Below are 10022 nucleotides of genomic sequence, written 5' to 3' on the forward strand. Positions count from 1 at the left end.
TGGGGGCTCGGCGCCACTTGCCGCTTGCCACGGCGCCGCGCGCAATCGAGCCGAGCGGTATGGTGTCGACACGGTTTGAGACTCTGAGGCCGTCGACGTGGGCGCCCGAGGCCCGTTGCCCGCGCGCTCGCTCGCCACACAGCAGCGCCTGGGTCTGCTGAACCGTACGGGGGAGTCGGGGAGAGAATATCCGGCGAGCAATTCCGGACCAGCGGCATCTTGCTTATCGCACCCCTGAAAATTCTCATCACAAGGAAAAAGATGCCATGCAGGGACGTGCAAGGGTTCGTGGCCGATCCGGCGTAAGTTTGACGGCCAAACATCACGCCTAGCCAGTGAGTCACTCCATCATTATTAACACAGAAGGGGCGTGATTCAACGCTCTATTTTTGGGCGTCTATTTAAACACGCTCTCCCACTTGATTTAGGTCGTGGTAACACGGCAGGGTGGCTTGTGTTGCGAATCAGTATCAAAGTTTTGTAACTTCACACCAACGCTTTTTCCGGTGAATTTTGCTTTGCAGTATACCCTTCTTGTTGCCCACAAGCTATGCATGCCATGTTTCGCTCCATGAGGTGAAACGCACGTCCTTGACTCCTTGTGAAACGCAAGGCGGTGTATTGTATGAGTTTGAAAAAAATGATGATGATCCGTCTGAGTTCATCACGTTCGAGTTTCTCATCAGAAAAGGCAAACGGAGCCGAGGAAAAGAAGCCATCGACCGATCGACGGCACTCGTACCGTGCCCTAGTTCCCAACTCGGACCCCGCCTCCCTCCCTCTTCCCCCCTCCACCGCTCGTTTATATTTGCCCCGTTCCCCACCCCGCACGCCCGAAGCCGCCACCCCCCGCCCTCCCCCGCCGAGCCCAAGAGAGAATCGGAGACCACGGCCCGGCCAGCTCCTCCCCGACCCCGCGCCCTCCTCGCTACTACATGGCAGCTCCGCGTCTCCACGGCCAATCCGACTCCGAGACCCTCAAGAACAACCCCTGCTTCTGCTTCTGCTTCTCCTGCCCCTGTCCTCAGCCGCGCGCCGCGCATCTCGATTCCGCCGCCGCCGCTGCCCCCGCCCGCGCCCGCTCCTGATTGGGCCCTCGCGTGCGCCGCGTCCTGACTCCTGACCGACTGTCGCTGCGCGGGTTCTTGCGCGGTGCCGGTGGTTTCTTGCTGCGATTCTTCCTAGGACGCCGTCCGTTTCTTGATTCCGGTTTCTTGCTGCCGCGCGGCCTCGCCATGGGGAGGAGTAAGTCTTTGTTTCGCCGGCTGCTTGTTGCTCCTCTCTTTCCAGCTGATTCGGCTGTGGGGTTCTGATTCTGATTGGTTTTGGGGTGGCGCGTCTTCCTCAGGCAAGAAGAGCAAGGCCCGCGGCGCCGGAGGGGACGACCTTCTGGACAGCAGCGACGCCGACAGCGTGGGCTCGTCGTCCACCGCGCTCTCAGATCTCTCCATCTCGTACGCCACCGAGAACGTCAACTCGCACGAGTTTGTTCTCGACAAGTACATCGACGCTCTCTACGAGAAGAGGTTGAGCTCTATAGCATTTCTTTATTTGTGCTATCACCTGCAGCAGTCTATGCCCAACGTGTGCTATGCAAATAGATAGGTCGTTACTGGTGTAGTGTGGTAGCATCACAATAGAGAGGAATGATGGTTTGGCAGCTGGTCCTAGTCGGCTGGCAAATGTTGATTCTGTGGATAGATTAGGATGATGTTGTTAACCTGACATTTGATATATAATGCTACACGGCTTCATGTTGGACTAGACCCTCTCCTTTACCTGTTGAGTTTTACAAGAACTTAGTAGCTTGGACTGGGCCTCCAGTGTTTGGTTCAGTCTATATCTGATTGAATTTAGGCCATGATGATTGATTGAAAAAACTGCATTATCCTGTAGCTCATGTTTTTATTACTTGCTGGGTCATCGATTGTTGTTATATTATGAAGTTATGTCAAGTTCTACTCAGGAAGCCTTTCATAGGTAGCTCATTTGTGAAATTTGACTTCTGATAAGTAATAACTAGCGAGTATGCCTTTCATAGTCGGCAAATTTAACTTCATGTTTTGATTAACCGGACATTCCACCCGTTGCATCAGCCCCATCATGTAAAATGTAGAAGTAGTCATGTTGGTTTTGTTTAGTGCACTCAATATAGTATTATTTATATTTGAGCAGGGGGTCTACAAGAGAGGCAGCGTTGGCTTCGTTGGTTGATGCTTTCGAAAGTTTTATGCTTGGTGGTCTTGTTGAGAACAAGTAAGTTAGTACATTCTACTGACCAATCTTTATTATTGCATGTGAAGTCGGTAGTTACTTGAACTGTTAGTAGACATACTAGACATTTGCGTATTTCATATGCACAAAACACTTCACATCTCAAGCTCAAAATTTTATCGCTAACCCCTGTCCTTTTACATCATGGCTCACTCTTAACTACAGATGTATTTTTGTCCGAATCCACTGTTTAATACTGTTACCAAATTTATTTTCTCTTCTGAAGATATGCCACTCTACTGAGTCTATTCAATACTTCGATCAAGAAGGGATCTACCAAGGAGGCTTGCCTGGCATCTCGCGCCATTGGTTCCTCTCCTATCCATTAATGTTCTTTTCCCCAGTTCCACCTCTTTGGAGTTTGCTTACACCGTTTTTGGCTGTTGTGTTCTTGATTTGCAGGGCTACTGTCTATTACACTTGGTGCTGGCAGTAGCTCACATGAAACAATGGTAGAATCACATCCACAGCTTTCTAAGGTCCTTCAAACCTGGTCGGATGCTTCAAAGATGATCTCTGTAAGTGAAAAGTTTTTCTGTTCTTCTAAGCTTCCAGATTTCATTTACATTTTCAGTGATGTGACCTATGTTTTCTTTTTCCGGAATAGTGATGTGATCTATGTTGACATGTTGTAGGCTCTTGACTGCTTGGCCGTCGTCACATTTGTTGGTGCAACTGATCTGGCTGAAACAGAGGTATCTTTGAAAGCCATGTGGGATGTGATTCATCCAAAATCAGGTTCAAATGTATGTATAGGTGCCGTTGATTTATTATCATATTTTGTGAACTGGTTCTACAAAGAACTCTATTTGATATTTTTGTGACTCCCGACTTACCTGCAGGTCGGTACTGTCCGGAAACCAAGGCCACCTGTGTTAGCAGCTGCTCTATCTGCATGGACTTTTCTGCTAACAACTATTGGTTCATGGCGGATAAACACTGATAGCTGGAAGGAGTCAGTAACTCTATCTCTCTCCCCTCTAAATTATATCATCCATTTCATTATTTACTTATTTTATGTTTTACTATTTGCCAGGCCAATTGCGTTTCTCTCTACTCTTCTAGGAGCAGAGGATCGTGCTGTTCGGATGGCTGCTGGTGAAGCATTAGCTTTGTGCTTTGAGTTAAATCTACTTGATATCTCCCCTTCTGAAGATGCTGATGATGACACTGGAGTACCTGGTAGCTCTAAGGGCAAACTTTTCCTGGACATGCAAGCATTGAAAGCCAAGATAGCCGGTCTTGCCTCAAATCTCTCTGCAGAGGCAGGGGGCAAAGGTGCAGACAAGAAAAATCTTTCTGACCAAAGAGATCTGTTTCAACGGATTTTGGATTTTGTCAAGGTCTGTTTCATTTCCATTCTTACTTAATTTTCAGTTTTGGTCTCTCTTCCAAATTCTTAATAGCAAACTGTTTCCAGTATGGCAAGTGCCCTGAAGAATCAATGAAGATTGCTGGAAAACGTGATGTTTTAAGGGTTGCATCATGGTCTGAATTGATTCAGGTGCTTGCTTCTTTCTTTCAGTGGTTCCTGAATTGCTCTGCATTTTCACATGTCTTGGCTAATTTCCCCTTGATCATCAGTTAAACTTCTTCAAACGATTCCTTGGGAGAGGCTTCCTGAAGCATGTGCAGGTAACTTTTTTGGAGTGGTCTGTTTTCCACTGTGCTAATTTACTTGTGCATGTGGCAAATGCTAGATTTGTTTTCTATACAGGACAATGGACTTCTTCAAGATATCTTCAACATCAAGGCTGACAAGGCTGAAACGCTGTCATCGAATGACAAGGTAAAACTGAGACATTGAAGCCCTTAATTTGCAATGATGGTTGCTTTGAAGAGCTTTAATAAAGATAATTGATTTGGTCTATGGAGTTATTTACGAAATGTGAATGAATTATGCCTACCCCAGCAGTCTTAGACTTCTGACCTGTTATATGATTGATTCCATAAAATGCCAACAGCAAAGACACAAAACACGCTTAGCAAGGGATTAGGCTAGATTAAACAGTTAAGGTATGATTGATGGTCGATGTGTCTTGGGGTATATATATATGCTTGTGGATTCCTAGTTAGAGTATGAATGAGACAGGAACTATTATCCTTGAATATCTTGTGTCAAACTTGCTCTGCTGAGGACAAGAAAGAGATTGCTCATCGTTATGATTCAAGCTGTACCGTTAGAGGCTTTGCTCATAGTTATGATTCAAGCTGTACCACTAGAGCCTGCTTTAGCGCATCTGCTTCCCTGTGGTCGCTGATGCTGGAAGTGGGAGAAATTACCTAGCACCAACGCTAAGGGGTGTCTGGTGCTCAGATAGAAGAAAGGCTTACAGTTAAGCTTCACTTGCTTAGGAATGCACATATGCTTTTATGGTTTCAATCATCTCATGATCCTCACTCCCCAGAATGAGTAAAAGCAATCTCTGTTCTTCCGTGTTCTCTTCTTACTCCATCTATCCATATATATAGGGCCTAATGCGTTTTTCGAGCATGTGTTTTCAAACTAAAGACTCCTTTTCAGAACCGTCTAATGCTTTTTGCTTGGTTGTAAATGGACACAGTTTCTTTATTTTTGTATCTCTTGTCAACTGATAGATTCCTGAACTTGAGAAATTGCAAAAACACCTGCAGAAGATCTTTAGATCTGGAGAAGAGAAAGGAAGAGCTCTGAAGCTGAACAAGGATCGTCGTTTAGCACAGGTGGATAACTTGTTTCCTTTACTTCGTATTTTGTTTCTTCTGGTGCTTAAGGACTATAACTCAGTGGGGGGCCATTCCTTGATCATTTATCCCTCCAGTCTACAAATCCTCAAGTTGACAGATAAATGATGCTTTTCACATCGCTAAGTGAAACTTATAAACGTTGGCTGTCAAATCTTAAATATGTATGTTTGGGACTTGATAATCATGTGTATGTTTGGAACTCGAAAATCATATGTATAGCTCTGGGCATTTTCTTGACAAATTGTTTGCTGTCATTATCCTTGTTATTATGGGTGCATTGCTACCCGTCCCCACATCATTTCTCCCAGTGCATTGACTAATCTTGGATATTTCTTGTTCATTTCAGGAGAGGAAGAACGCTGGCATGTTTGACGAGTAACAAGAAAGGAAACAAAACCTCATCGGACCGTCATTGTACTCCTTTTGAGCTGGAATTTATTTATATCTGTGTGAACAACTACATGCAGAATGTCCTAGAGTTTGCTCTCCTTGACTGTCGTCTAATTATGATTATGATGGCTTGCTGTACTTGAGAAATACTTGGCCGAAATGATTACTGCTGTTATTATAATGTCCCATGTGCGTTTACTTGTGAACTAAGTTCTCCTCTAGTTTAGTTCAACGAGTGTCCTGTTGTGTTAAAAAAGACACCCAAAGCGTGTTAAAAAACTAAACCATGGCGCCCACTTTGCCATTTGCGGCCTGAGCGTCCGGTGTATTCGATCTGGAAAGCCATCGCGGGACATCCATATTTTTTGAGAGAGCGCTACATCTCAGGATGAGCTTAACCAGGGCCACATGACCAGACGTGCTTAAAACGGCATATATTCCTTGGGTTTCGAAGTTTACCATCCAAAGGAGGGCATCGATCTATACAGAACGAGCAAAGGTACAGCGTGGCTTCTCTATTTATCTGCGTGCTGGTAGGAGTACGTCAAAAGGGCACCGGTAGTTTCTAAGGAAAGGCGAATAGAAATAAAACAGATGCCAGATCAGGCACTAAATTATGTATTCGCCGCTGATGAAGTATACACAATCAGTTGTACCTTCCATTGTCCGGGGAGCTCAACGCAGTATCTTTCCAGCCTCATGCCAGCATTGTGAAAATGACTGGGAAACCCATTCACGATTCATCTGCTGTAACGCGCCACCAGTTCCTTGCCTACTTGTTGTTGTCTGTCTCCCCTGTTGGTTCATAATTCATCTCCTTATCCATTGTCTCATTTAGGCACTATGAATGGAACGTGCCACGGCACCTGAACTTAACCAAAGAGAAGAAAGCTACTGTGCCTGAACAAACTGGATTGGTCCAAATAGGCCATGGGATACCAAAGAAAATCACATCGGCAGCACTGTGACCCCAATATCTGTGGCAGAATTAGCACACCCATCTGTCACTTGTTTACGAGGCACAGATAAAACATAGACTGTATAGTTAACAGATCTCTCACGATAAGGGGAATTCTTCGGCCAGCAAATCTGAATTGGTCCGTGCCCCTGGATTAGAATGGTATCACTTGTTTATTTACAACCAACATAGCTGGTAATGTAAAGCTGAGATACGGACTGGAGGGAGGCATACGAAACCGGCGGTTCGTGGTTACTGGTCGGGTAGGACAGTAAACAAAAGATCAGTCCAATATTCCTCTGAAAATCGAGGTGCAATTTTTGGATCTGATGAATGGTAATTCACTAACTGTTTCAACTGCTAGTAACTGACTGAAAACCAGCCAAGTTTGGATGCGGATTCAAAAAGAGAGCCGGGGGTTGAATCTTAGACGAACCGAAGAGTTCAGGGTTGTAAAGTGGACTTCTCTCATTCAAAAATTGTCCACTGGGACCCCGTGAGATAACTGGCTATTGTCAGTAACCGGTACCAGACATGATCCTATACAGTTTATGTAATTGGCTTTTGAATCCTTGACTTAAGGGGCATCTGTTGGAAGGTCCACTGCCATGACAGCAAGCAAACGTACATTCACCAATAATTACCACATGAACATTCTCCATCCTTGAAATGATGAAACCGCTTAACATCCCTAACGACAATCTCCCGTCCAACTGCCAGTGACATGAACATCATCGCAGTATGACAATCGCCGCATATTCTCAAGTTTTTAAGAACTGTAACTGTAGCTCCAAGAGGCAAGTTTAGAAGTCCAAAACTAACTGCCAGTTTCTCACTGTGCGCAAATAATACGTATTCCTTTTGATGGGGTGCCATATCTTGCAGGACAAACTTTGTATCAGGAACATATCCCAGCTTTCTCATCTTAGCACCAACCATTTCAAGGAACTTGTAGACTTCATGCGCTTCCGGATGTTTCGTGTCACCAACAACAAACACGTGAACCTTGTTTCCAACTTCTATCCAGCTGCATCCGGGTTCCTTCTTCACCCCACGATCACGCATTAGCTTCCTTACTCGTGCAGCATCAACCCAGCGTCCAGCAGCTGAATATGTGTTGGACAGTAGTATGTATGTGCCATCATGCTGCGGTATCATCTCAAAGAGCTGATCCGCCGCATAAGCACCAAGTTCCGTATCTCCATTAATCCGACAGCCAGAGAGAATTGCCTCCCAAATGGCAGGGGTAGGCTCAAAAGGCATCGTCTTGATCAAATCCATTGCTTCTCCGATTCTTCCAGCCCGGCCAAGCAAATCTATCAGCCGGGCATAGTGATCTTCTCCAGGGCTAATGCCAAAGTCCCTTTTCATGGACTCAAAATATTGAAATCCTTCGTCTACTAAGCCAGCATGATTGCAGGCTGTTAAAATTGTGAGGAATGAAATCCGATCAGGATATATGCCTTTAGCAACCATCTGGTCAAAGAGGTCAAGTGCCTCTCTACCGTGTCCATGCTGCCCAAGGGCTGCAATCATGGCATTCCATGAGACAGAGTCAACATTGGGCATCACAAGGAACACAAGACGAGCATCTTTCACAGCACCACATTTACCATACATGGTTAGTAGTGCATTTCCCGCAGAATTGCTTGCCTCGAAACCACACTGCACAATATGTGCGTGGAGCTGCTTTCCATGCTTCAACGCTCCAAGTTCACCACATGCAGCTACTGCACCAGCATAGGTGTAATCACATGGCTTGACATCCTCAGACCTCATCTGGTTAAACAGCTTCAGAGCATCTTCTGAGAGACCTCCGTGAACATACCCCGATACCATCACCATCCATGATAACTCACTTTTATATGGCATCTCCTTAAATACCCTAGCTGCATTGTCCAAGCAACCGCTCTCGATATACCCTGACAAAATGGTGTTCCAAGAAACGACATCCTTCAAAGTCATACTGTCAAATATCCTTGCAGCAACAGAAATCTTCCCGGACTTGGAGTATAAGGTCACCAGCGCATTGTTAACAGGTAAAGCTGCCTCAGGAACAAAATTTGGCTGCAACCGAATGAACTGCCCATGGACAGACTTCCCATGAAGAAAGAAACCAGCATTTGCACATGCACTCAGGACGCTAGTAAATGTGAATTCGTCAGGTGGTATCCTTTTCGACACCATCCTCCTGAACAGCTCAAACGCCTCTGCACACATTCCCGATTGCACATACCCAGAAATCATCGCATTCCACACGACATCAAACTCTGCATCAACCTCTTCAAAGGCTGATCTAGCAGCATGGACATCGCCTTTCCTGACATAGCCCACGACTATAGTAGTCCACGAGAGCTCATCCTTAACCGGCATTTCGTCAAGCACCTTCCGTGCGTCCCGGGACACCTCAGGTGCATCACATTTCATGTACAGCGCAATGAGCGCGTTGGACACCGACAAGACAGCCCCGGCGCCCAGTTTGAGGACGGCTCCGTGCAGCTGCGTGCAGTGCGACGCCGCGAGGTTGTGCATGTGGCCGACGGCGCTGAGGAGCGCGGTGAAGGAGTAGTCATCGGGGCGAAGGGAGTCAGAGCAAAGCAGGGAGCGGAACACGGAGAGCGCGGGCGCGGCGAGGGAGGCGCGGGCGAACGCGGATATCATGGCGTTGTGGAGCACGGTGTCCCGGCGGGGGAGCGGGACGGAGTCGAAGAAGGAGGCGGCATCGGGGAGGCGGCCGGCGACGGCGTAGGCGGAGACGAGGGACGTGGCGGCGATGGGGCCGGGGTCCGAGCGGAAGAGGATCGCCGGGGCGGCGAGGTCGGGCGAGAGGGTGTAGAGGTGGAGGAGGCGGAGCGTGAGGTGGGGGTGGGACGGGTCGTGGAGGAGCGCGGCGGTGAGGAGGCGCGCGTGGAGGCGGCGCAGGGCGCGGAGGAAGGAGCGGGGGGAGGCCGGGACAGGGGAGTGGCGCGCGGCAAGCTGGCGGAGGAGGACGGAGCATTGGTAGGGGAGGGAGGCGACGGCGTGCAGCGGCGGCGGCGGCGGCATCGCTCGTCGGCGTTGTTAGGCGGTTTTGGGGCGCGCGCAGCAGCCCATGGTTCGAATGGCGATGTGCCACGGCCCACGGGGTCTTGTTTTTTTTTTTTGGAGAATCTTGTTTGGGGTTTAGGCGTTCTGAACTCTGAAGAATGTTCGTTGTGGTGGTTCTGCCTCAAAATAAAATAAAATTTGTTCATGTGGTTTCCTAAAAATAAAATGTCCATTGTGGTATAAGAGAGGTACCCATTTTTGCAAACAGAAACTTGGGAATGCCCAAAATTTGTGTAGACCAAATTTGAGCAAATAAACGAGCGCTGAAAAATACGACGACGAAACAACTGAGTGGAAGCAAAATTACTCTAGCTTGACAAAAATTTGGCAGCAAACTAAGTTGGCGTTAAGTTTTCACTACATCATTGTAGTTTGGTTTTCCATGTCCCATTTTGTAGGGATATGTTAAGTTCCACTATGAAGACAATTCGAAGATGCCATGTTATGGTTTAAATGAATGTACTTTGGGTAAAATCAATTCGGGTTGCCAGCAAGAAGTTTTAGAAAGGAAACTATTTTTTTTCAAAACGGAGGCAAAAAGTTTGCCTCATCGATTAATTGATTAATTAAGAAGAAGAGAATTGCC

The 10022-nt window shown here is 46.9% G+C and overlaps 2 protein-coding genes across 3 annotated transcripts; one reads left to right on the plus strand and one right to left on the minus strand.

The window, feature by feature from the left end:
• The first annotated feature begins 825 nt into the window (after positions 1–825).
• On the plus strand, positions 826–5597 carry LOC125536436 (interferon-related developmental regulator 2-like). 2 transcript variants are annotated; one of them, XM_048699663.1, is made up of 13 exons: positions 826–1245; positions 1349–1526; positions 2176–2256; positions 2501–2583; positions 2677–2792; positions 2910–3020; positions 3117–3229; positions 3311–3617; positions 3695–3778; positions 3859–3909; positions 3992–4063; positions 4873–4977; positions 5348–5597. In XM_048699663.1, exons 1-13 carry the CDS (start codon positions 1236–1238, stop codon positions 5378–5380), a joined length of 1344 nt encoding a protein of 447 aa, XP_048555620.1. In that variant the 5' UTR covers positions 826–1235; the 3' UTR covers positions 5381–5597. The 2 variants fall into 2 exon arrangements, with proteins under 2 accessions (XP_048555620.1, XP_048555621.1); XM_048699664.1 differs by having other exon boundaries at positions 827–1245; positions 4909–4977.
• A 213-nt stretch (positions 5598–5810) lies between these two features.
• Positions 5811–9456, minus strand: LOC125536435 (pentatricopeptide repeat-containing protein At1g25360-like). The gene has a single exon (XM_048699662.1). The coding sequence runs from the start codon at positions 9392–9394 to the stop codon at positions 6980–6982; it is 2415 nt and encodes an 804-aa protein (XP_048555619.1). The 5' UTR covers positions 9395–9456; the 3' UTR covers positions 5811–6979.
• Positions 9457–10022: the final 566 nt, after the last annotated feature.

This window comes from Triticum urartu, chromosome 2 (genome assembly GCF_003073215.2).
Source record: "Triticum urartu cultivar G1812 chromosome 2, Tu2.1, whole genome shotgun sequence".
NCBI lineage: Eukaryota > Viridiplantae > Streptophyta > Magnoliopsida > Poales > Poaceae > Triticum > Triticum urartu.

What these genes read in the sequence shown, in the direction of transcription:
- LOC125536436 (XM_048699663.1), top strand. An exon ending in CGCTGTCATCGAATGACAAG is followed by an intron (nt 4,064 to 4,872) that starts GTAAAACTGAGA and finishes GTCAACTGATAG; the next exon opens with ATTCCTGAACTTGAGAAATT. An exon ending in AGGATCGTCGTTTAGCACAG is followed by an intron (nt 4,978 to 5,347) that starts GTGGATAACTTG and finishes TGTTCATTTCAG; the next exon opens with GAGAGGAAGAACGCTGGCAT.
- LOC125536435 (XM_048699662.1), bottom strand. Translation starts at nt 9,394, where the DNA reads ATGCCGCCGCCGCCGCCGCTGCACGCCGTCGCCTCCCTCCCCTACCAA.